General features: G+C 43.7%; 1 protein-coding gene across 6 annotated transcripts in view; it reads left to right on the forward strand.

The window, feature by feature from the left end:
- Window positions 1-27,856, forward strand: part of TTLL7 (tubulin tyrosine ligase like 7) — a 181,195-nt gene that overhangs the window by 73,070 nt on the left and 80,269 nt on the right. For 5 of the 6 annotated variants that reach the window (XM_044301436.1, XM_044301437.1, XM_044301441.1 and 2 more), the window contains exons 9-12: window positions 5,437-5,595; window positions 12,909-13,003; window positions 18,903-19,050; window positions 21,183-21,256. In XM_044301436.1, coding sequence (XP_044157371.1) covers window positions 5,437-5,595; window positions 12,909-13,003; window positions 18,903-19,050; window positions 21,183-21,256 — 476 coding nt within the window. The remainder of the gene's footprint in view (window positions 1-5,436; window positions 5,596-12,908; window positions 13,004-18,902; window positions 19,051-21,182; window positions 21,257-27,856) is intronic. The other variant, XM_044301440.1, reaches the window with a different exon arrangement.

Consider the following 27,856-nt stretch of genomic DNA (forward strand, 5'->3'; position numbering starts at 1 on the left):
AAACACCTATTAAGCAGTGACTTCCACGTTTAGACCGAATATTGCGACCACTGTAACGGCCAGATCCATGATTATCTGGTTGGAACGTTTAGAATGTCAGATTAGGGACAAGTGTCCTAGAGAGCAAATTTTAGCCTCCATGCCCACTTTACAGAAGGCAGTGGATTTTATTGCAGATGCTTCAGTAGATTCAGTCAAACTGGTGGCTCAGGCATCCTCCCTTTCCAATTCCGCTCGAAGAACGTTCGGGTAACAAAATTGGAAAGGGGGTGATTTATCTTCAAAACAAAGATTGTTCAGTATTCCTTGTCGGAGAGAGTTTTTGTTTGGGCCTGATTTAGATTCCCTTTTGGAGAAAGCTGCGGATAGGAAGAGAAAGTTCACTGCTCTTTCTCCAGGTTATTCTTTAACTTCCTTTTCCAGATCCAGACGCCCCTTTCTTTCCTCATCTAGATTTCGGGGAAGAGGTCAAAATAGTGACAGAAACCAAAGTTTTAGATCTAAAGGTTTTGGGGGTAAAGGCTTTCTATTGGAGGTTCCTTTTCCCAGCCTAAGAAACCGCCTCATCAATGACGCCAGGGGTGGTGTGGGAGGACGACTGAGGTTAGTTCTTCCCGCATGGAAAAAGTAGCAGGAAAATGGGTCCTGGGGCTCATAGGAGAAGGTTTACGTTTAAATGTTCGTTCAGAATCAGAACCCCCTTAAGAAATTTATGGTCACAAAGGCTCAAGGTTCGTCACTAGTAAAGTCTGCTATGGAGGTAGAAGATCTTAGAGCTGTTAGAGAAGCAGGTTCTAATTCCAGTTCCAGTGTCAGAACAGAAAAAGGGATTCTGCTCTCCTCTTTTTCTGGTAAAGAAACCAGACAACTCTTTCCGCACGATTATAAATCTAAAACAACTAAACAAATACCTTTTTAAAGAAAATTCAAGATGGAGACAGTAAAATCAGCAGTTCATCTACTGTATCCCAATTGTTCTATGGCAGTCTTAGATCTGAAAGACGCATATTATTACGTCCCCGTACACTGTTTGCATCGCAGTTTCTCAGAGTGGCAGTGACTGTCGAAGGAAGTATGCGTCGCCTTCAGTTTCAGGCACTTCCGTTTGGCCTCTCTATGGCCCCAGAGTATTTACGAAGGTGATAGCAGAAGTAGCCTCATTTATAAGGAAAGAGAACATTTTATTCCTGCCTTATTTGGACGACTTTCTTATTATAGCAGGCTCTCAGCGGGACTGTATGATGGCAATGGAAAAGATGATGGGAATTTTGGAAGATTTAGGCTGGACAATAAAGCAAAAAAAATCCCAAATTGTGCCAGAGACTCGTCAGGTGTTTTTGGGTCTTCTCTTGGATTCGGTAGGCCAGAGAGTTTTTCTTACCAAAGAGAAGATATCCTGTGTCCATACAAAATTGCGGATGGTGAAATCATCCAGAGCCTGACTATTCCGAAAGCCATGTCAGTCCTAGGGTCGCTGACCTTTATTCCAGCGGTAGAATTGACCCAGTTTCATGCTTGGCAGCACTAAAGAAGAGTGGGGGATCTTTGGACTCAAGGATGATAATTTCAAGGAAAACATTAGAGGACCTGTCCTGGTGGGAAGGCAGCACAAATCTAAGTCAGCGGATTCCTTGGAGTCGTTCTGATCCAGTGGTTTTGACGTCAGATGCCAGCCCTTTGGGGTGGGGGGCACATTTTTTGGACTAGATCATTCAAGGACAATGGTCCCCTGTGCAGAGAACAGTCTCTTCAAACAGAAAGGAGTTGCTAGCTATGAGACTGGCCTTGGAGACAGCAATAACCTTTATTCATTCAAACCATGTGAGGATAATGTTGGACAATCAATCAGCTGTAGCTTACATAAATCATCAGGGGGGAAAAAAATCGGTCTCCCTCATGAGAGAAGCAGATCTGTTCCGAAATCTGGAGCAGAAGGTCAATCATATTTCTGCTCTCCACATAAGAGGCAAGGAGAACTTCCAGACGGACTTCCTGAGCTGTCATCAGCTGAGACAGGTGGAGTGGTTTCTGAACCCTTCAGTTTTATTGGAGATAGTCAGGCTGTGGGGGCGCCCATCCATCGATCTTTTTGCCCCCTGAACAAACAGAAAGGTGGAGAGGTTTTGCTCTCTCAACCCGACAGAATTCCCAGATGGGGTCGATGCTCTTCTTCAGAAATGGGTTTTCGCCTTAGGCTACACTTTTCCTCCCTTCCAGCTTATCCCACTAGTTCTCAAAAAGATCAGAGACGAGGGTGCAAGAATGATTATAATAGCCCTCTTCTGTCTAAGAAGGGTATTGTTCTCTCTCCTGAGGTCCATGTCAATAACGGACCCCTAGATTCTTCCGGAGATCCCGGACCTTCTCATGCAGGGCCGTTTGTCATCCAAATGTCAGGGGCCTACACCTTATGGCCTGAAATTTGAAAGGTCATTATTGATTAGACAGGGGTTTTCGGAAGCTCTAGTATCCACCTTGCTAAAAAGTAGGAAAGCTGTAACGGTTTCCAACTATGCTAGGGTTTGAAAACATTTTTTTTGAATCTTCAGGGATCAGGGCAAGTTCTTTGCCCTCTGGGACTTCGTTAATTTATATCCTGGAGTTTCTTCAGAGGGGGTTGTCTCTGGGGTTAGCAAAGAACACTCTTAAAGTTCAGGTTTCGGCCCTGTCAGCCCTCTTTTTGGTTTCCATTTTTCCATTTTCTCCTGGGTGGTAACTTGTAAGGTTCTTTAAGGCAGTAGATAGAATTACTTCGGTAAAAGCGCCCAGGATTCCCCCGTGGGATCTAAAATCTAGTATTAAATGCTTTAACTAGGCCTCCCATTGAACCATTGACCTCTTGTTCAGTGAAGCTCCTTACCTTTGGCCCCTTTCACACAAGCGAGTTTTCCGCACGGGTGCAATGCGTGAGGTTAATGCATTGCACCTGCACTGACTCCGGACCCATTCACTTCAATGGGACTGTGCAGATGAGCGGTGATTTTCACGCATTACTAGTGCGTTCCGTGAAAATCGCAGTATGTTCTATATTCTGTGTTTTTCACGACGCAGGCCCCATAGAAATGAATGGGGCTGCGTGACGTCAGCGCAGGTCCTGCTGAATGAAGATAGAAGGATCTTGTATCTTCATTCAGCAGGACCTGACTGACGTCACCATGCTCACCACGTCATCAAAGGTCCTTTTGCAGGTCCTGAAAGAAGAAGAAAGAAGACGATGCCGGCTGTGCGAACAGTTTTTGCATTTTAGTAAGTATTCTGTATTAAGAATGCAATTATTTTCCCTTATAACCATGTTATAAGGGGAAATAATAAAATCTACAGAACACCCAATGAAGAAGTCCGGGTTCGGGTCTGGGTACCACATTCAGTTTTTTATCATGCTTGTGCAAAACGCATTGCACCTGCGCAATAAAAACTGAACAACGCAATCTCAGTCAAAACTGACTGAAATTGCGTACGCACTTGCGCGGGTTTCCTGCAATGCACACGCGACGCATCCAGAGGAAATCCGGGACGCCCGTGTGAAAGAGGCCTTAAGTTAGTCCTATTGGTAGCTTTAACCTCTGCGAGAAGGGTCAGCGAAATTCAGGCTATCTCGATCAAGTCCCCCTTTATGTCCATCCTGGATGATAGGTTAGTTCTTAGACAAGATCCTTTAATTCTACCTAAGGTTCCCTCCAAATGCAACAGACTCCAGGAGATAGTCCTTCCAACTTTTTTTCATAAACCGAAAAGCCAGGAGGAAAGAGTTTTCCACTCCCTGGATGTTAGGAGATGCCTTCTACGTTACCTAAAGGTAACCGAGTATTGGAGAAAGTCCAATCCTCGCTATTTTCTGGCAGGAATAAGGGTAAGCTGGCCTCAAAAAGTTCACTAGCCAGATGGATGAGGACAGTTATTTCCCTGGCTTACACCTCTTCTGGCAGTTCTCCTCTTCTTTCTCTGAAAGCACACTCTACTCGCGCAGTTTCTACCTCTTGGCCTGAAAGAGCTAATGTTTCTATTGAGCAAATTTGTAAGGCTGCCGTGTGGTCTTCTCCTTTTACCTTCTACCGTCACTATCGGCTCCAACTGAATTCTGCCTCTTCTGTTTGGAAAGAAGGTTCTGCAAGTGGTGCCCCCCCTCGTAAGAAAGGGGTGTTTTCTTCTCTGAAATCTCTCTCTGTGGTGCTGTCGTGGGGGGAAGGAAAAAATTATGATTACACTCACCGGTAATCAGATTTTCCAGACCCCATGACAGCACCCTTCTTTATTCCCTCCCTGGTGTTTTGTGGTTGTCTGTTTAAGTTGCACGGGGTGTAGCAAAAAATAAAATAAAAAATGATGTATAATTAGATGAACTAACCTAGGTTGGAGTCATTCTCACGCGCTCTAAACCACTGAGAGGCGCCACCATTTTATTCTGCAGGTTTCCTATCCCTGGGGGCTCATTCTCTCTGTGTGGTGCTGTTGTGGAGTCTGGAAAATCCGATTACCGGTGAGTGTAATCATCATTATCACGGTCATTGGCCTCTCCCTACCTACCCCAGCATCATAAGTGACCACAACGGGTCTGTCATCACAACACAGGGTCTTATGCCAAGGAAGCACATTATTGGGACAGATCGCTGGGCTAAAAATCATTTTGCCATTTGGTGGACTGAGTTTTAAGTAGAGGACCGCGCTGCTTCACTCTCCGTCAAGGGGTATCCTCTCACAATAGGATTCTTCCGCACTTTCCAAATGCAGTGGCATACGAATCTTCACAACCGCTTTTACCCTCCTGGTAGATGGTATAACCATTAAATGGATGTGCGCAATAATGGAGTACCGCCACAAGAGGTTAAAAATGTACAATTTATTATACTCACAAGAAAAATAGTATAAAAAGCCTTAAAACATTGGTGAATAGCCTTATGTTCATACCCGACCCGGGTTTCGCTTGACGCTTCGTCTGGGGCGAACAAACTACTGAATTCTGGGCTGTCTAATAAATCCAATGGAACTCCGCCCTTTCTCTCAACAGGTTAAAATCATTAGACAATCACTTTAAAAAAAAAAATCACATTAAAAGATAGCATCAAAAATCACATAAAATAATTGCATATGCGCAGTACACCAATAAGAGGTCTTCCAATCACAGACGAAGCGTCAAGCGAAACCCGAGTCGGGTATGAACATAAGGATATTCAGCAGTTTTAAGGCTTTTTATACTATTTTTCTTGTGAGTATAATAAATTGTACATCTTTAACCTCTTGTGGCGGTACTTCACTATTGCGCACATCCCTTTAAAGGTTATACCATCTACCAGGAGTTGCTTGAAAATGGGGCTGCGTGAAATGAATGGGGCACATCCCTTTAAAGGTATTTTCAGGCAGATACTCTTTAAACACTTTTTCCCGGCCCCATGGATGGTACGTACACTCTTGACACTTTTTTTTTTTTTTTTTTCCCAGGAATTAGTTGTGAAAACTCTAATAGTAGCAGAACCACATGTTCTCCATGCCTACCGGATGTGCCGACCCGGCCAACAGCCTGGCAGTAACAGCATCTGCTTTGAAGTGCTTGGTTTTGATATTATTCTGGACAGGAAGCTGAAACCCTGGCTGCTTGAGGTACATCCACCCCATTGTGTCCATGTTTTGTATTCATAGCTGTCTCACTTGAATCAACCAGATGAAATACAAGATCGGTGGAAAATGGGGCCAATGACCATTACTGATCCTGTAGATCTTCTCTGATCACACTGAAGTTGGCTGCGGCCATGAGAGTTTAGTCGACCTCTGGTGTACTGCAGACGCCCTGAACAATAGACCATAGTTGGTCAATGATATCCACTGAATTTAGCTATTAGGTCTATACACATACCTCGAGAAGTTAGTCATTATTTTGGATGGTAATGATCCTCCTTGCCGAGATCCAGGTGGTAGGTGCTTTTCAGGGTACTGCTACCTGGGGAAAAAATGCCAAAAGAGTAATTTGCAGAAGGAAGAAAACTCTCTCTACTGCCCCTTATGTAGATAGCAAAAATGTAAGGACCACCATGGGTGTTACCATTATTCTCTCCTGTTGTCATAGCCCATCATGGACTCTACCATTAACCTATTCAATATGTAGGCATTGTATGGTGGTATTATTTGGACTATGTGTGTTTTATTTGGGTGTCGTTAACACATGATGATGTAACTGTACGTCATGGATTCTCTCACATAGAGGCTCCATGATGTACATGTCATTATATTCGTTCCTGTATCCATGCAATCTATAGCAGGAGCCCAGCCGTTATTGACAGTCAATCTCCTGCTGTTCCTTCCAGAATTAGAAAATCCTCTGATCCCGGCTTTTCAACCTTTTTAGATGTTGTGGTCAGTAACGACAGCGTCATCTAAGAAGATTGAAGGAGGGGGCTCCCACTGTCTGCCCACCATGAAACATGGCAGTGAATTGCCATGGCCCCCTGGGGCCTAACAGTGGTCATCCATAGGTATAAGCCCATTAGGCCATGCAGTAAAGCTTCGGAATACTAAGTGCTCCACAACATCGCGTATTTGATCTCACAATTTCAAGTACCCTAGAAGGACTTAAAGGGGTATTCCGGTTGGTAAAAGATAACCCCTATCCACAGGATAGGCGATTACTATTAAATCCTACCTCTGGGACCCCGACTGATTATGAGAACGGGGGCCCCTTACCCCCTGCAGCTCCCCCAAAATGACTGGAGTAGCCTGTCGCACATGCGTGTGGCCACTACATTAATTTCTGTGGGAGTTCCAGAGATAGCCGAATGCTGTACTCGAACAGGGGATACATTTTCCCAACTGGAACACCCCTTTAAAGTTGTTTTACAGTACTTAGATATCAGTCAGAGCAGTGGGGGTATTACACCTGGCATCCCCATCAATCATCTGTCTTGGGCAGCGACCCGTGCCGGAAGCTATACTGTGGATGGAACAGGAAGCACAGGGTTCCTTCCACTGTGTAATGGCTGTGGTGGGGCACTAAAGCTCAACTCCCATTCAAGAGCTGGTGTACGCCTGCACCCTAAATTAAACCATGGATGGAGCCTATAGTTTCTGGCCCCTGCAGCTGCCCGAAACAGCTAATCGGTCGTTGTCCCAGGTGTCTGACTCCCCGCCTCTGATATTGATGACCTGTCCTGAGGATAGACCATCAATGTCTACGTCCTTGGAAACTCCTTTAAAAAGGTAAAGTGAAATAATGTTAAATAAAGTTTAGTTCAAAGAAATAAAGTTAAAAAAACCCTCCTTTTTATTAAAATTTATGACATTTTTTGCTTAAAATTAAGCGATAAAACATAAATATAAAAATACATACAATACAAAATACATATTGGGCACTGTCATATTGTAACAACCCATAGAATAAAGTTAGAGGTTTTCCCGGATTAAGAGATTGATGATCTATCATTAGGATAGGTCATCAGTATCACATAGGTGAGGGTCCTAAGCCTGTCACCCTTGACGATCAGCTGATTTCCAGCAGTGGACGGAGGTGGAAGCAGAAGGTCATCCTGGGTGTGTGGTCATCCTGGGGTACCGCAGTTCAAACTCCATACACATACAGTAGTCCAGAGACAAATTCAACTAAAAAATGGGGCAGAGGCGTATTAAATGTATAGAAATAAGAAAACATGAATTTGCAAACAGTTACTGATTGAGATTTGACTATTATAGTAAGATGTTACACCAGCCAGATTGGTGCTGCTTAGTGGTTAGGATATGCCTCACTGAAGGGGCCACGTTTGGCTCCTCAGGCACTGATTAGAGACTAGTGATTTAGAGAAGGTTTTGAGTGCATTCAGTCCTAGGAATCCCACTTACCTGCATGGTCCCACTGATTAAATTTGATGTAGCAGGGTTAGCACTCAAGCGCTTAACTCAAATTTCTTAACTCATCGCGTTATCTTGAGACAAAAGCCATTGAAAAGCAATTGAAAGTGTTTGCTTAACGCATTTAGTTTAGATAACACGTCTCATAAATCATGAGTGTTAACTCTACTACATCTGTATATACAATACAATGATGCTTGCCTGAGATGACTACTAAGAACTTCAGTCAACATGGTCTTCTAGAGACGTGGTCCTCTGCTGGTCCAGGTCATGTGTGCTCTTATCAAAGACGTGGAATTTTGGAGCACTTTTGCTGTACTGTAATATGATTCTTTTGGATGAGACTGTGGTGCATATTATCTCCAGAAGTGTGAATCCAGTTCTATGATGTATATCAGTCTACTATGACCAGTGGAAATTTGCAGTTGATGACCTCAGTGTGAGATTGTTTGCAGGTATAGTAGAAGGGCTCCTATGACCAACCTCCAGGTACGGGGGCATAGAAGTCATGCATTAAGTTGAAATATCCATACCTCGTTTGGGTGATTTTCCTCCTTTAATCCATTAATGCAAACACTTAATGGGCTCGTTTCCTGTAGGAAGGCTATGGGGAGAACATTAGATTCTTGGATCTGTTCCTTCCCTTGTTAGCTGCCAGTTTTACCAGTCTAATACTGTAATCATTTGCAAATTTAAATGGCATAATTAGAGACGGCACATGCTGGGTGCATTTGTATCAGCTTATATGAGTACTTTTAATTATGCATGTTGACATAATGATTAAAAATAGATTTTCACTCAGGCGGTGTTGTTTGGTTTTACAGTTAAATCTGTTACCCGTGTCTGTTGTACGAGCTCACTTTGTGATGTTAATTAAAACCTAAGAAAAGGACAGAAATTGGGTTATTGAATGGCACTTGTGAGCCGGCTTCATTAGCGAGTGAACATCTCTTTATTGAAGAATGCAGGAGAGGAGAGACGATCTCATATGGGAAATCCAGGTTCCGGACTCCCATCATCCACTAGACCCTTACCTGCGTGGAAGCTCACTGACGGCTGTGGACATCAGGGTTGCTTGCATATAGCAGTAGTTTGAACTAATGGCTGTGAAACTACAACTCCTAGCATACCCTGACAGCTTGTGGCTGGTTGATGTAGCTTTACAACAGCTGGAGAATTACAGGTTGGAGCAGGCTTTTTTTAGAGGAACTTTTGCTATGTGCCAGCTATTCAGTCCTAGTGCCACTTATTATCCTCACAACCCTGAACTCATGAAATGACTCCAGTGTGTATGGAGGAATATTGTCTTTGAAGAGTGAGATGATCGAGCGGAAGTCTGTGCAGAGCTAGTAGCATTGTGCATTAACCTTTTTGAATTTGTGGGGAGAAAAGCATCCACTTTTTGTGGGGGATCCTTGTCTGCCATTGATGCAGTGAGCTACTTTTATTGAGATTATGTTCTGAAGGTTAATTGAGCCAACTGTTCATCTTCTGGTCATATGATAGAATATACGACTATTGCTATGCTGTGGACAACTGCTCCACTTTTCCATTGCCTTTCCCAGTGTAATACATTTGCCCAAAATCTTCCTTTAAGGCAGGAATGTCAAACTTGCGGCCCTCCATCTGTTTAAAAACTGCAACTCCCAGCATGCCCTGATAGCTGTAGACTGTCCTTGCATGATGGAAGTTGTAGTTTTGCAACAGCTGGAGGGCCAAGAGTCTTACATCTCTGCTTTACCGTGACGACAGAGATGGTTCTTCATCTTTTTTTAGACTCTTGAATGCAGTGGCGTAGCTAGAAATGACTGGGCCCCACAGCAAATTTTTGAATGGGGCCCCCTTCCCCAGTATGTTTTTCGCAACCCCTTCCTTTCATGCCGCTCCCATTCCTGTGGCTAGTAAAGATCGTTCTAACAGACCAGGCTGTGTATACTGTCACTGTATATAATTTCATTGTGTAATACTGTTGACGGGGCCCTGACAAAAATTTTTAGTCCTCCTCCTCCTGGATGGGCCCCTTCTTGGTCAGGGCCCCAAAGCAGCCGCTTCCCCTATAGCTACGCCCCTGCTTGAATAGTAGCCCTGTCTAGTTTTGCTTGTCACTTAGGATTCTAGGAAGGTTAGATCAGTGGGTAGCACTGGAAACAATGCTGAAATTTAAGGTTTTCCAGGAGTAAGATATCGATGACCTATCCTTAGGATAGGTCATCAATATCTCGTTGGTGGGGGCCTGACTCCCGGTATCCCCATCCATCAAATGTTCGAGGAGGCCATGACGCTTCAGTGAGCCCTCAGCCTCCTCCTTGGCCAGTGACGTCACGTTCATTAATCCCATTGCCTATGTACAGCGCAGTCTCATTCAAATAAATGGGCCTGGGCTGCAGTACCAAGCACTTCCACTATACAATGTATGGCGCTGTGCTTGGTAAGCTGTGAGGAGGTCGCAGCACTCGCTGGAGTGCCATGGCCTGGTCAAACAACTGATTGGTAGTGGTGGCAGGAGTTGGATCCCCCACCAATCAGGAAACCTCCTTTAATTTAATATATTATATATTTGTGTACTATGAGCTTAGTTTAAAGGAATTGCATACTGGGTGGGAGTTGTCGTTCTACGGGAGAGTCACTGGTCTAGAGCAGGCATGGATTTTTTTATTTAAAGGAGCTGCACACCTTGTACAATCTTTTTATTTTTATTTTTTTTTTATTAGAAGCTGATCACAATCATTTGTAATCTATGGGAATTGTGGCAGCAAGTGTTCAATTTCCTTGCAGCGCCTCTGCAGGAGAAATTAAGCATTACATCAATGGACTAACCACATAATGCAGAGACTCTTTGAAGCCACTTTCTGTCCTGGCTAATAGATGAGGTGGCAAGGGGTGGGCATCTAGTATTTGAGCATCGGTTTACACCAGACAACCCCTTTAATTGCATCATGGGGGAACAGAACGTTGACGCCAGATCTACATTCAGCGCATACAAAACAAAAACAACAACTCCAGACTGGTTTTTATAGGTTTCTCTGAAACGCGTTAATGTATTCCGCAACTCTATGGAGGCACCTTCCTCCCAGCTCTTAGAATGGCCAAAGTGGGACGCTTAAAATTAGCGTGAATCACAGCTCATGCTGTAAACACATATTTACTTTGGCAAGCTCGCCGGTACAAATGAACATAAAGCATCCCTTATTATACTCCGCTATAAAGCTCCGGAAGCACAGATTAGAATCTATATTATTCTGTATGGAAGGCTCATATAGGCATGTATATCAGCTGAAGGATTCATGTAGGGTTCTGGAAAAGAAATGGAAGAATTTCTTATTTTTTCAAAAAGAGAGGAGTTATAAACATGGAAGTCAGGGGGGAAGTGACGTTGCAGACAGTTGTTCTTTTACTCGCCGATTAATTTTATTGGGTCCTTATTGGAAAAAGCGCTAGCCTCTCTGGTGGCCGGGACAGTGGGAGAGCGCATAGGCATGCATGCGCAGCAGCTCCTGTTCTGGCCACCTCATCACGGCGCTGCAGTGGTGGCCGTAACCCTTGGAAAATGAGCAGTTTATAATGCGATGGAAAAAGAATTCAAGCCAGCAAAGAAGGCAATATGGACAATCACAGTCCTTTAGTAACTGCCTTGTATTAACTTTACTACTACAAAAATCTAATTAGCTGAAGTGAGACAAACCCTTTAAAGTGTAACTGTCATGTTTTCATTAAAAAAAAATATATATTTTTTAGCATATGTTACTGCTGCTACAGCATAAAGCAATCTTTAGTTTCTTCACATTCTACTATTTTCCTTGAGTTTTTCCTTTAGTTACAGTTGTTTTAACCTCTACAATATAAGGATCTTCTCAAGATGACCCCTTTGCCAAAACTGCCTTCCCTCATTTCACATACACACTTGCTGTAGCCAGCAGCTTCCTGCCAGCCAATCAGATTGGATTACTGAGACACGCCTCCTCATTGTGAAGCCTAATGCAGGCATTCAGTCTGGAGGGGCCGCCCCTCTGCCTTCTGCTTATACTAAAAGGAAGACAGACAAGGCATAGCAACGGTCTTTTAAGGGACCAGTGGAGAGGGACAGGGGACATTAATGAAAGCTGTTATTAAGGGTCCATTCACACGTCCGCATTTCTGTTCCGCATTTTGACCTATTCATTTCTATGGGGCAATTCCGATCCCGAAAAATATAGAACATGTCCTATTCTTGTCCACAATTGCGGACAAGAATAGGCCTTTCCTATTAGGTGCCGGCGATGTGCGGTGCGCAAAATGCGGAACGCACATTGCCGGTGTCCGGGTTTTGCGGATCCGCAAAACACACACGGATCTGTGAGTGGACCCTAAAAGATAATTACAGATCTTTTGACAATCATTGACAGACTAATTCCAGTATAAATGCCTGGCTCTAATAAACTAGCATAGATTATTTTTTTTTACATTTTAAAGGGCATCTGTCAGCAGTTTTGTACCTAGGACACTGGCTGGCCTGTTACATGTGCATTTGGCAGCTGAAGGCATCTCTGTTGGTCCCATGTTCATATGTGCCTGCATTGCTGTGAAAAATTATTTTTTACTATATTCAAATGAGCCTCTAGGAGCAACGGGGGCGTTACCATTACACCTAGAGGCTATGCTCTCTCTGCAACTGCTGTGCCCTCTGCACTTTAATTGACAGGGGCCAAGTGTGAAGATATTTTCACTACCTGTTCCCTGTCAATCAAAGTGCAGAGGGCACAGCAGTTACAGAGAGAGCAGAGCCTCTAGGAGTAATGGTAACGCCCCCGTTGCTCCTAGAGGCTCATTTGCATATATTAAAACTTTATTCTTCTCAGTAATGTGGACACATATGAACATGGGACCAACACAGATGTCTTCAGCTGCCAAGTGCACATGTAACAGGTCAGCCAGTGTCATAGGGACAAAACTGCTGACAGATGCCCTTTAATGCAGCATTGGATGTGAACAGAGCATATCAGAAAGGTAAAGGAAAAACAGTAGCCAGTGTTCAGGGCTGGGAAATTTCTTTTCTTTTTTTTTCTTGTTCTTAAAATATCTTTTTTTGCTGATTTTTCCAGATCAACCGAGCTCCCAGCTTCGGAACAGACCAGAAGATCGACTACGACGTCAAGAAAGGAGTTTTGCTAAATGCATTAAAACTTCTGAACATCAGGTAATGCCTTCCGTCCTGCCGCGTCTGTAATCGCTGCGTCCGAGGATCCCGCTGGAGACTTGCAGCTCGCAGGAAGCCATTTTCTGTCTCTCCGCTTATTGTTACCTAGAGAGGCTTATTAAACTGCGACAGCTGCGCTGAGAAACAGAAAGTGCAGCGGAGCAGCGCGGCCGGATGAATCGTTCTGTTATGAAAATCATCTAACGATAGCGGCCGGGAAAGAAAAAAAGGAGATCACATGCATATAACAATAGTCATTTACAGCCAAGGCAGATATGATTAACAGAAAACTCCTTCCTTAGATAGAAGCTTTTTCTAAATACAGTAGACCTAAAATTCTGTAATTCATTTAGCTTAATTACAGTTGGAGTTCAGTTTTGCGCATACATACTGTAGCTTTAAAGGGGTTTTCTGATGACCTGTCCTCTGGACCCCCAAGACCCCCGCAGATCTGCGGTTTGAGAAAACACTGGTGCTCGCAGGAGCGCTCCAGCTCTTTTTCAGCTCGCCAAGCACCACGCCGTACATTGTATAGCTGCTGTGCTTGGTATCGCAACTCAGCACTATTGACTTCAATGGAGATGTGCTGTGACTGATGAACATGATGTCATATGGCCTAGGCAAAACCTTCTCAAACACTTGATCAATGGGGGTCCCAGGTGTTGGATCAGACATTGGTGACCTATCGAGAGGATAGGTCATCAGTATAAAAGTCTCAGAAAAACGCTTTAAAGAGCAGAATTCTGATTGCCTACAGAAACCACTAGGGGGAGCCCAAGGAGCTTATTGCTTACTGTTTAGTGTATAACCATGTATAACCATTAGGCTCCCCCTAGTGGTGACTGCAGGTAGCCACATTTGATAATTTGACTATGTTTGTACAGGGGATTCAGAAAGAAACAAAAGGGATTGGCCAGGGGTGGATCGGAAATGTGTGTATTGGCATATTTTGTCAGTTCTATCACGCGGAGCCTTGCCATTTTGACTCAACATGACCTTCATGGAGAGCCAGTCATTGAGTCTTATTTTTAGGGGCTTGGAATAGATATCTTACCTAGGTTAGGAGATTAGAAATTGAGACAACATCGGCTTATTTCATGCTCAACTCAGTAGTTATGACTTTTTAATTCTTTAAATGGAATAAAATGACCCTTTAAAGAGCACATGTCAGCAGGATCAACCCCATTAAACCAGACAGGGTTGGTACTGCTGAAAGGTGCTCATTAAGATAAATTCTGTGGAGGAAGATATAAGGAGAAACCTAGATGCAAGTTTGCCGGATGTATCTGAGCTCACGTGATCCAGGCGCATCTCATTGTGATAATGTGATGTGTTATTTGTGGGTTTACATAGGACTGCAGGAATATCTGCTACTATCCTATCTGAGGGAGTTAACACAATAAAGAATGCAGCCTCAGAGGCAAAGGGATATTCCCATCTAAATAGGTTAAGACATATTCACAGGAGATTGTGAGAACCTTGATCCCTGGTAACTAATGCACAGTGGCTGCTTGATGAACGCAGCGCTCTCCTTAGAGACTTATGGAAAGAGCTAAACGCTTACAGTAGAGTAATTACCATTTGTTACGGGCAGTGGTTTTGGAATCACTGTGGCAACCAACCGGTTTGAATTTGGTATAGACCTAACAACGTTATTCTGGTGGTCCCGTGGTATTCCCCTTTTAACCCCTATACAGTGATCTGGACTTTGCTGCAGGGGAACCCCCAGGCCACTACTTTCTGGAAAAGTCCTGGTGTGGTTGGCTGCTGACCCATGGGTATCAGAGGCACCTGTGCATGGCATCGAGGGAAGAGGCAATACACATAGGAAACAGGCAGAGGTCAGGGCTGGCTGAGTTTGTAAAAATCTGGGAAACAATCCAAAGGTCAGGCCAAGTGGCAGAGGATCAATACAGTGAACAAGCACAGGTCAGGAACCAGGAATCAGACAGACAAATGGAGAATAGCTCTTTCACAGGTTGTAGCTAGCTAGAGAGACCTAGTAAGGCAAGGATTGAAGGAAACTGCCATATATATATATAGGAGCAGGTGAAGGTTAACATTAGCAGTGCTGAAGACAGAGGTACAATGATTATAACCCCCTGATTCACATGCAGGAATCTGGCGCCTGTGCACACAGGTCAATGGCAACCATGAACCTCCTTTGTACCACCATGGAGGGAGACCTCACTGGTACCTAGAAGGACTTTGGCGAGGGGGCTCAGCACTGAACTTTTTGTTTTGCTTCCGGATAAAACAACAGCATTTCCCTACAGCCACCACCAGGGGGAGCTCAGTGCACAAGCATTTTTAGAGATTCCATTGAGTTCAGTATTAGCTCTATACATTGTTATGAACTGAGCTCCCCCTAGTGGTGGCTGCAGGCAGCCAGTTTTATTATATACTATGGGGGAAAGCAGGGATGTAGTGAAATGTATTTATGCTAGTTGTCTGGTGTTCAATTTTAGAAACATAGTTACACCTATTTTTCTGAAATAAATCTGGTAACTCCACATATGACACATATGACAAAATCCTACCTACCCTAGAAGAACACATCAGTAAAATCGACTTCAAACTGCCCTGTGAGAAACTCACATTACAATTTGACGACATCGTCAAAAAAACGGCGGACCAACTTGCCCCCTTGAGACTGGTAAAGAAATCAGGGAAAAAAGCACCGTGGTATACGAGAGAACTAAAAATAGTGAAAATAGAATGCAACAGACTAGAGAGGGCATGGAGGAAAAATCCGATAGAAGAATCACAGCTAAAATATAAGACCCAACTGACGATTTACCACAAAGCAATCTTTAAGGCCAAACAAGATCATTTTGCTAGCGAGATTGAAAACGCTGCTCAAAAGCCTAAAAAGATCTTTCAGATCATTTTCGATCTGGCTAACCCCGATGGCCTCAAAACCACCATCCCCGAATCCCAAGACCTCTGCAACGACATCTCGAAATTTTTTAAACAAAAAGTCGACGATATCCAAAACGACATCCTGCTAGCTCAACAGGCAACTGTCCCCCCCCATAGAGAACAACGTGACAAACCCTACTCACACCTTCACCCTATGCCCATTAAAACTTGAAGACCTAACAAAAAGCATGAAAAACATGTCCAAAGCAACTTATCCCCTCTCCAATATCCAAACTAAATCTCTTATTGAATGCACGACCACCATTGCCCCGTTAATTCTAACAATTATAAATGACTCCTTTCTCAGTGGCAACGTCCCTGAGACTCTCAAGTTAGGAATCATAACTCCCCTCCTCAAGAAACCAGGAGCAGACATAAATATAATGGCCAACTTCAGACCGATTACCAACATCCACCTAATAGCTAAAATCATGGAGACAGCAGTGGCAAGCCAACTCCAGCTGCACGTAGAAAAGCATCGACTTCTAGATGAACACCAGTCGGGCTTTAGGCCAACACACAGCACGGAATCAGCCCTGGTCAGCCTATGGGATGAAGCCCTAGGGGTCGCAGACGAGGGAGGGGGGACCTGGTTGGTCCTCATAGACATGTCGGCAGCCTTTGACACTATCAGTCATCCCATCCTCCTAAATAGATTAAAAGCTGACATCGGAGTAGATAGCCACGGACTTACCTGGTTTGACTCCTTTCTGAAAAACAGAACTCAGAGAGTCAAACTGGGCTCATTCTTTTCCCCAGTCGAGAAGGTGGAGTGGGGAGTCCCTCAGGGATCTCCCCTCTCGCCATTACTCTTTAACATATATGTCCGACCTCTGCTCGCTATTCTGAAGGAGTATAACATCAGCTATGAGTCTTATGCGGACGATACACAGATCCTTTTGAGAGTATCGAAATCCGCTGATGACTACAAGCTCACGCCAGAAGGACTAAATAAGGCCAGGAACTGGCTAGCACATAACCACCTCAAACTCAACCCGACCAAGACTGAGCTTATTGCACTACATAAAACACCTGAGGCTGCCGCCCCGTCTATCTTTGGGGAAAACGTTGCCATCGCCACACAAGGAAAGAGTCTGGGGATAATCTTGGATCAAGAAATGAGCCTCCGTCCCCAGATTAAAGAAGTAATACGGAAAGCAAACTTCGCCCTATTCCTTCTAAAAAAAGCCCTACCGTTTCTCCCCAACACATGCAGACAGGTCGTGGTGGGAGCTCTAGTCAACTCCCACCTGGACTATGGTAATGCAAGGTATGCGGGGCTGCCAGAGAAAGATCTGGGAGCTCTGCAACACTGTCAAAACAGAGCCATCCGGCTCATCAAGAAACTAGACTGGACAGACTGTCACAAAAGCACGCAGGGAACTCCACTGGCTCCCAGTGAAAGAGAGAGTGCAGTTTAAGCTGTGCTGCTTAACACACAAAGCTCTCTACAAAACAGGTCCCATCTACCTGCAAAAGAAGATAACACGTCACCATCCTCCTAGAGAACTGAGATCCACCTCAGCCTCCCTTCTGTCGGTGCCAAGAACCCGCCTCAAGACAAGGGGGGACAGACGTTTCTCAGTATTGGCCCCCAAGATCTGGAACTCCCTCCCAGAACACATTAGAACAACATCAAACTACCTGGAATTTAGGAAGTTGGTTAAGACCTGGCTTTTTGTGTAGGATGATGTAGGGGCCCACCAATATAGCCGTCGACAAGCGCTTCGATCGGATTGAGTTCCTCTAGAGCGCTATACCAGGACTTAGTAACATAACATAACATAACTCTTTTTTAAAAAATAAAAGATTCCTTCACAAAAAAAATAAAATAAAAAATGAGGACTGTAAATTCATAAGAAATTCCTGGGAGCCCCATTTAAGACTTTCTGTGGGGCCCTATAATATCTGTGTGAAACCAATGCAGCAGGCAGCCACATTACATCCAGAAATTGGGTTAGAGGGTTCCTATATTTAACTGTGTGTCATAAATGCTTCAAATGGCTCCAAGTTGATGTCCGGATATAGTAGTGTTACATTTAAATGAATGGGCGACCGTGTAATAAATAGGGCCGGGTCCGCTGTAGTGACAGACACTCTTCCCCAGCTACTTTTTGGCTTCTAGAGGGGGAATAATAGATAGATAGACAAAAAACAAAACACAACAGCAGCGGTGGAGGTCGGGTGCAATCCCTCAGGGACTTTAGATGAATCAGTCCATAGATAACTTCCAAAAGGCAAATAATGAGGCTGCACTCCAAGGTCAATAAAGGGTGGCGGACCTGTTCATTACCCCTCTAGCAACGTTTCAGCCCAACTCAATGGGGCCTTTGTCAAGCTATGCCTGACAAAGGCCCCATTGAGTTGGGCTGAAACGTTGCTAGAGGGGTAATAAACGGGTCCGCCACCCTTTATTGACCTTGGAGTGCTGCCTCATTATTTGCCTATGAGAGAGAGAGATAATATAGATAGATTTTTGTACTTAGATATATAGATAGATAGATAGAATATAGACATTAGATAGATATATAGATAGATAAACAGATAGATAGATATGCTGATTTATTCATGTTATTTATTCAAAGCTGTTGTCTCTGAAATTGGAGACTTTAATTAGTTTCTTTCCGTGTCCCCCTAAATCATTGTTTCCCTCGCAATCCGTTCACGATATCAGTCTCCGTAATTGGCACATGGGGTAGCAATGGTTCATTAGCCCTTTGTTGTGTTGTATTATTTAGTATTCGCATTCGCTTTCTGCAGACGGAGAAGCCTCATCTGTTTGTTGTCTTTCAGGTAATTTGTAAACCTGTTACAGAAACATGCTAATTGTTTTATCCTTGGAAATAAACACGCTCGGGACGTCTTCTCAGCAGGCTCTCTTTAGTAATAAAGTTCGATGAGCTGCTGTTTTAATATTTCATTACAGAGATATCATTTGTCTTTGCGTTTTTTCCTTTTTTTTTTTTTTCCTCTGCAGAGCGAGTGATAAAAAGAAAAACTTGGCCAAACAGAAAGCGGAGGCTCAGAAGAGGTTGTATGGTCAGGGATCCATGAAGAGGCTGTCCCCGGGATCTTCTGACTGGGAGAAACAGCGCCACACGCTGGAGAGGAGGAAGGAAGAGCTGGTAAGTAGCTCCAGCAGTTCTTCTGACAGTCTTAGCCTACATGCACACGAACCTTTGTGTACTGCGGTCTGCAAATTGAGGATCCGCAAAAAAAATGGATGACGTCCGAATGGCATCCTTTTTTTTGCGGATCCATTGTAACAATGCCTATCCTTGTCTGCAAAATGGACAAGAATAGGACATCTTCTATTTTTTTGCGGGGCCACGGAACGGAGCAACGGATGCGGACAGCACACAGAGTGCTGTCCGCATCTTTTGCGGCCCCACTGAAGTGAATGGGTCCACACCCGAGCCGCAAAAAATGCGGCGCGGATGCGGAAACAAGCCACGTTCGTGTGCATGTAGCCTTAGGCGACTTTCATATTTGCGTTTTCCCTCTCTTCTATTGAGATCAGTCATAAAATCTCAATAGTGGGGAAAACGCTTGAGTTTTGTCCCCATTCATTGTCAACGGGGACAAAACTGAACCTAACGAAACGGAATGCCCCAGAATGCATTCTGTTCTATTTGGTTGCGTCCCCATTGCGGACATAATAACGCTGCAAGCTCCAAGATGGATCCAGCAAAAAAGCTGGTGTGAATGTAGCCTTAACACTGTAGTTTATTCCTCCAGAATTTTGGCGCAGACTCTTCGCCATTATTCTGCCAACAGCCACGTGGTGTTTGCCTGCCATTATTTTCAATGGGAAGCAGCACTGCAGTTCACATGGGCAGCAGTTTAAAGCTGCGACGTCCCTTCTTGGTGCCATGTCTGGATGGACGCAGCGTGAAGCAGCAGTGGGTGTCTACTTGTGGTTTACTAAGCCGCGAACGGGTCGGTGGCATTCAAAGTGAACAACCACGGTGGTTTCCATCATGGAGTACTGATGTGTGATGAATGTCAGCCAAACTCTGGTTTCAGCAGAACCGGGTAACTATCTGATGTGTATGATTATGTCCCAAATCTCTCACAAAGACAGACGATGAAGGGGAAGAAGGATTGCGCATTTTGAATTTCAACATGTCCAATCCTTTTGTTCTCAAAGGTGATAAGCCACTGCCAGAGGTGCATATGGCGGCCTCTTACCTTTTACTCTCTGAAGAGAACACGTGCATGCTCGGCGGAACTGAGCGTGTCGGTGTATTGGAGAGTCAGGAGGAATTGCAGTGGGATGAACAAGCATTTGGCCGACAGCTATGTAAAGTATGTGGCCAGCGGCATGCTAAGTTAGATACATTTTCAGGAGGCTATACACACATAGGGGTAGATTTATTACTTATTTTGTGGCGATAAAAGTTTGCAGGATTTGCCACGCGTCATTTGTGTGCGGCAAGATTTGAGACATTTCCTCCTTTACAAAAAGTGGTGAAAAAAGGGGGCGTGATGTGGCCGGTGAAGTGGGCAGGCCAGCAGGCCCCGATCATTTATCATTTTTTGGCGTGGAAAATGGCTTAACTGTATGTCAGCAAGAGGCTGGCGTAGACTTAAGTCTGTTGCATGGCCTGCTGGACGAAGAGCCAAACTTATGTAGAAGCCTGTGCCTCTACATAACTTTTGGCGCTTACTCTTTCAGACTGGTGTGGAAAACGCTGATATTAATAAATGTCCCCCATAGTCTTTATGGCTTTGTACAAGGGGACAGTAGACACCCTGTGTGCCGCTGTATAGTACTCCATATGGCGCCATATTACGGGGTTATTATCTCTGCAATGACTCTAGGGGTGAATACCTTCACATACAGTGTCTAGTGCAAAATATTACAGTATTTTTTTTGTCTATAGAACTCAACAGAACAAAAGTACCATAAGAAATCTAAAGTACAAAATGGCCTCATAGACTGACTGGGGGTGCAGGTGGTATAGCCATAATAAGTTGGTTGACAACTTGTGTGTGACCTGTTATGACCACCCTCTGTCCCTCGCTTCCTTATATACCCTACCTGTGTCCTTCCACATCTTCCCCAGTGTAACCAGCACATTACTGAATAGGACCAATAAGGCAGGAACAGATTTGCCTACAAAGGCTTTGTCTCAGGACCCGGCCTTTACAGATTCCGTAGCACTTGCTTCAGTCTTATGTCTTGTGCAGACTTTCTCCTTTTGGAGACAATTTTGGTATCTAAATTGACCTATTTTTTTTTTTTTTTTTACAGAAGGAACGACTTGCTCAGGTTCGGAAACAAATCTCTAAGGAGGAATATGAGAATAGGCACATGGGGAACTACAGGTAATGCATGGTCCACATAATACACTTCACCTAAAGCTGACCATAACCATCAAATTCATAACCAGATCTGAGAAGACCTTCGTTAAGAGAAAATTAGTATTTTAATGGGACTGGACTGATCGTTTCATCTGACATAACAGATATGGGTCTCATTTTTATTTTTTCTTAGTACCTATAAATACTATGATTGTGAGGTTTAATGGTGTAAGAGTATACTCATTCCCCCCACTGCTCTCTACTTCCTGTCCTGTCTTGACACACAGGAAGTACCTAGAGATGCCTGCTCATCCAATCACTGGCCACAGCGAGGACCTGCCTCAGCCAGTGATTGGCTAAGCAGGAATCTCCAGGCATTTTCTGTGTGTTGAGAGGGGGCGATGAAGCAGAGACCAGCTGAGACCCGCAAAGCATTGGAGCTGGACTGGTGGGGAATCAGCGAGGATGAAGATCCCTTCTTCTACTTTTTTTTTTTTATCCCTCAATGAGCCTTTTTTAAAGAAATGTTCTCACTGGACAACCCCAAATATATGCTGACAGCACGTTCTCCCAAACCCTCAGAGATCAACTGTAATCTGGAAGAATACCTATAAGCAAGTGTTCGTTCTCCCAGGAGCACCACCGCAGGAGAAATGAAGCATTGCACAGTGCCAGTTGAAAATAATGTGTTATCTGTGTAATGTAAGGATGTGCCAAATCCTCGAGAGGAGGAGAATTTTTTTTTACAGTCACTCTCGCTCCTGGCTAATTGATTAAGTTTGAAATTAGGGATTTAAACCATTAGCTCTTCAATTAAAAATTGGGTTTTATAAACAAGACAACCTTTTAAAATAGCATTTAGGCAATATCTGATGACTTGCCATCCATCAAACGTCAGAATTATTCAAGTAGCAATGTCTAGATGATTATAAATAGAAGTAGAACTGATCATGCACTTTCAATAGCTTTTCCTAACAAACTCCCCTTATACTTGGACACTCGGTTTGGCTAAGCGTGCATGTGTTTTCAGTTGGGATAAGCAAGTGAGCCACCGCCTGACACCTCTGGAGGCAGCCTGACTCTTTGATAACAAAGGAATTTCAACATGCTCAATAAGTGGGTTCAGCCATTGTAAATCTAAGGTGTATCCAATTCTTTATCCTGTTGATAGGTTTTCAGTATCTGATCGGTGGGGGTCTGACACTCGGGACCTCCGCTGATCAGCTGTTTGAGAAGGCACCAGCGCTCCTGTGAGCCAGTGATGTCACGACTATGCCTTGGTGCACTTCAGCCCCATTCCTAGGGTAAGCAGTAAGAGGGCCACAGCGCTCACAGAAGCAACTGATCGTTGGGGGTCCCGGGTATCAGACCCCCACCGATCAGATGCTAATGACCTATCAGTTACAAAGAATTGGATAACCCCTTTAAGTCCTTATGGCAAAAGAAACATGCAGTTGAATGCTGGAGCCCAACTCTTCCAACAGCTGGGCCATCAGAAGCATTGGCCACCTTTTGATCCCATACTATTTCCAATTTCATGCTCTGCTTTAGATAAAGATGGTTCTGCTCATGTACTCTACCATGGTTTTTTTCTGCATCCGAATCGGCTGCGGACCCATTCACTTCAGTGGGGCTGCAAAAGATTCGGAGATCACACATGTGCAATGTTTGCCCATGCTATGGCACCCGCAAAAAGATAAACATGTCCTGTTCTTGCCTGTTTTATGCACAAGCATAGGACTGTTCTATAGAGGCCTGGACGTTCCATTCCGCAAAATATGTAATGCACACAGTTGGTATCCGTCTTTTGCGTATCTGCAATTTGCTGACGGCAAAACGTGCCACAGTTGTTTGCATGAGCCCTAAAGATTGTGCTGGTGGGGAAGTCTACAAGTCAGAAGAGATATCGAAAGAGGTTTTCAGGACATGACCTTCAGCCCTCAGAAAATGTTGACTATTCCATTTTAGGAGGGCTTGTTCATGAAGACCACGGTTGAACATGACTAAGGTTCCCGTCCTCCCCCTTTTCCCAAGGCAGCCTGGTTTTATTAAAGCAAGACGCATATTTTCCCAGAGCTCACGCTACGTCAATATTCAGGACGGGTGGGAACAGATTCCAATGAATGTTTGACTGCATTTGGCACCTAGATCCAGCTTAAAGCCTCAAGTATAAATTGATCAAGGCCCGTGCCAAGCAAGTGTCCCAGTTTTCATATTATGACAAGCTTACACATAACCCTTTAGGCATACTTTTATTTATTTTTTTGCTCCTCATTCCACACAATCCGAACGAACGCTGCAACAAGCCTTCTCCATTAGCGCGATGCAATGCAAGATGACATCTGTCTGCGTAAACTCAGGTGCTGACATGTTTCTGTAGTAGTGTCATCCAGCCTACGTCTCGCCAGACGGCAGGGGTTAAAGCCAAGATGGGGGAAAGAAGCTTCGGAATACATAATAAATACCATTAAATAAATACCAGCAGTGAAGTATAAAGATCATTAGGTTTGAGCAGAGAAACCTTGGCTCGGAGCTGGGTGCGAGACTGTCTGAACCTCTGCTTGGCTGAAACCCAGAATCTGGGAGCAGTAATTGAATCCAAGTGTGTCCTATATGAAGAATCAAGTGATTAGTCGAGTTGTTGGGGTTCACGCCTGGCCGGACAGTCTGGAAATAGGATGTCTGTCACAGCCAGACCTCAGCGAGCCTGACATATTTATATTTATTTTGTACTAAATATGATTAAGAAGTTTCCTTCCCTCATGGCACGGTTGGAGAACACATTCTGCTCTCACGCTTTCTTGGCATAAAATCCCACATGTGAGCTCATCGTCTCAAGTGGGTGTTTGTGTGTCAGCTGTGCACCGTGGTAGAGTCTTGCCATCAGCGTCTTCACTTCATTTTACATTCACGCAGAACCAGAGGAGAAGTTTATCACGTCAGGCTTGAATGAAGGAAGACATTTATCAACCATTTATGGTCCATGTAGGTCCAATATTCTGTGCTGATTAATTTCATAACATATCTTTCTAAAGGCTCTAGTTCTGGTTTTTCCGTTACAGAGCTCCAAATCCAGTGCATCGCCATGAACTGAAATGATAAATGTGCACCTGCCTGCTTCCACCACTTGAGGGAGCCAACTGCATATGTTCTCACTAATAAACAAGTATGCAGCTCATTAGCTCTCCCTAGTGGAGGACAGAATTTTTAAAAAATCCAACACGTTACTGATCTATTGGTGTGTGTTTCACAGGACCCTCGACCGTAGGTCTTACTGTCATAGTTGTGAAATACCAACAGCACTCAAGGGATCTTTAGTTATTAAAAGGAATTGTCTCACTTCAGTAAATGGCATTTATCATGTAGGCAAAGTTAATACAAGGCACTTAGTAATGTACTGTGATTGTTCATATTGCCGCCTTTGCTGGCTTGATTCATTTTTCCATCACATTATACTCTGCTCGTTTCCAGGTGTTACGACCACCCGTGAAAATCCAGCAGCGGTGGCTGTGCTTGCACACTATAAGAAAAAGTGAATTCCTCTCTGGGAGCACGTATAGGCCACATTGTATCTGCGCTGCAGCGGTGGTCATACGGGCAGTGTATAATGTGAAAGAAAAAGTGCTTTAAGCCAGCAAAAGATGTCTCAATTTTTCTGGAGGACCCAACAGCTTTGGACAGCCTATTGATTTCAATGGGCACCATGTAATGCCTCAGTTCTCCTGTGGGGGTGCTGCAGGGCAATTAAAGATTTGCTGCTGGGTTCCAATGCAGATTACTCAGGGTCTGAGCAATAGGAAAACATGCAGTCAGCTAATTAAACATAGATAATCACAGGTCGGAAGGGGATGTTCAGCTCTTTAACTAAGCCTTTAGACATGACTTGGATATTAAATAAGCCAGCACCTCATCTGCAGACAGCTGTTTCGGGGTGATTGCCCCTCATCAGTGCAGAGCAGAGAGTACGGGCTTGACTGGGTGAGAGGCCTGTCAGGGTTAGGGGGGGTACTATCTCTCCTTAGGGAGAGAGCACCTTAATCAGCGTGAGGAGACTTATAGGCCATACATGCTCCTCTGGAATTCTGGGAGGAAGGTTGTCATGGTGCAGGGTCCCTAAGCACTCTGCAGAGGAAACCATCAGCAAGTGTATAACTGACAACTGAGTCCGAATGTAAGAAGAGTGCCACCCCTTTAACCGTTTCTTATCTATTAACTATCCTGATTGGTTTAGCTGAATAAGTGACTTTTTTTCTGTAGATAAAAGGAAATAGCCATTCTCAAACACCACTTACCTTGACGGGAAGAAAGGATTAGGTAAAAAAAAAAAAATGACCCTGTCCAATCCCTTTGTTTCCCACTCAAATAGGTGCATAATCTAAATGGACAGGGTTCTCAGGCAAAAATCTCATGTCTTTAACCATTTATAAGTGACCATCAAGTCCACATCACAGGGCGGTTGTGCTAACGACGGGGGTAGAGCTATGACAATAGCTCGCCCATTTTTCTGACCATGAGACTCGTTCACCCAGTGAATAGAGTAATGAGCAGTAACGGCGTTGAGTACGCAATCTCATGAAAGACTGAAACACATGAAACCAAGAAACTGTTGTAATAGATTGCTCAAAAACATTTAGTAAAAAAAAAGTCCTGTAAAAGTTGCATGAAGGTGCTTTTTTTAAAGGGTTAAAATAGTAACCCATCATTGTTGCAGAAACTGAGCCTTCATCCTTGACAAGGCAGGCGAGCTAGTGCGCTGCGTAACACTAGATAAAACATGATTGGGATTTTGAGCCGAAACATTTTCCAATTAGCCACCTAGAAGCAAATAACTTCCCATCTCTGTAGTAAGGGCCGTTAATAGACTGCCAGGGGCTATGTACTTTTACGTCATTAGGCTTACACGCACCGTTCTCTAATAGTACCAGTGCAGCCATCTTGCCTCTGTACTTGGCCGTCTGATTGAAATTAGTTTTGTGCCAATGCCCCCACCTTGAATGTAAATGAATGGCAATCTCCTTTTAATTTCTCCTTAATGTTCCTCAACTTTTTCTGATTGAAAGTTATCAGGGCAATATATTACAGAGCGGTGCCACGTTGGCGAGAGCAAAACCATTCCATTAAAACGTTATATTGTGTTGGCGACATTTATATATTCATTACACTGACAGACAGCACTTACTGCCATAACAGTGTATTATGGATAAAACATTTTTATTTTTTTAATCTTTTTTTTGTTTTTGCATTTTTGTACTTTTTCACCCTTACAAACAAAATTACTAGTTAGGGTCCATTCACACGTCCGCAAAATGAGTCCGCATCCGTTTTGCAATTTTGCGGAACAGGTGTGGACCCATTCATTTTTAATGGGACTTGAATGTGCTGTCCGCATCCGCATTTTCGGATCTGCACTTCCAGATCTGCGCTTCCTTACTACAATAAAATACAACATGCCCTATTCTTGACGCGGACAAGAATTTTTTTTTTTTCTATGAGGTGCAGGCGATGTGCGGTTTGAAAAATGCGCAGCCGCAAAACACATAAGGACATGTAAATGGACCCTTAGTCTGTATTTTTTTTACTCATTGTTGGTGCAGTGTTGGTGCACTCCCGAACCCACCCTTCAGGAATGGACCAGCTCAGGGACCTCCCTGTGTGATGCTGCATCTCCTGCTGCCCAATGCAGATGGCTTCTTCTTGTTGGTTGCAGTGTCAATTGCAGATAGTGTCTACTTGTTGGTTGCAGTATTCATTGCAGATGGTGTCTACTTGTTGGTTGCAGTGTCCATAGCAGATAGTGTCTACTTGTTGGTTGCAGTATTCATTGCAGATAGTGTCTACTTGTTGGTTGCAGTAGTCATTGCAGATGGTGTCTACTTGTTGGTTGCAGTAGTCATTGCAGATGGTGCCTACTTGTTCGTTGCAGTAGTCATTGCAGATGGTGTCTGCTTGTTGGTTGCAGTATTCATTGCAGATGGTGTCTGCTTGTTGGTTGCAGTGTCCATTGCAGATGGAATCTACTTGTTGGTTGCAGTGACCAATAGCAGATGGTGTCTACTATTTAGTTGCAGCATCACTTTAAAGACCAAATAAGGATTGTTGCCATTCCTAAATTTCTCTATGGCAAACCTGCTCGTTTATGCAGAAATATTTAGGCAGATTTGTTTTTCAGAGCTCTAAAACATTGCATGAGAACCCCCGAGGTGGCTGTAATTAGGACTGTATTGGTTGTCACTCAGATTTTTCAAGGAGAATATAAGACGAGAGTTGAAAGACTTGTCCTTATAATAATGGTCCATTTATTCACAAGATGTCCAGGTGGGAATAGGGGTACAACAGCATAGAGTATCTATCTATCTATCTATCTATCTATCTATCTATCTATTCATCTGTCTAATTCTATCTATCTATCTATCTATCTATCTATCTATCTCTTATCTATCAATCTATTTCCTATCTACCTATCTATTATCTATCTATTTATTTATTTCCTATCTACCTATCTATTATCTATCTATCTATCTATTTATCTATTTCCTATCTACCTATCTATTATCTATCTTCTATCTATCTATCTAATTCTATCTATCTATCTATCTATCTATCTATCATCTATCGATCTATTTC

Source organism: Bufo gargarizans, chromosome 7 (genome assembly GCF_014858855.1).
Source record: "Bufo gargarizans isolate SCDJY-AF-19 chromosome 7, ASM1485885v1, whole genome shotgun sequence".
Taxonomy (NCBI): Eukaryota; Metazoa; Chordata; class Amphibia; order Anura; family Bufonidae; genus Bufo; species Bufo gargarizans.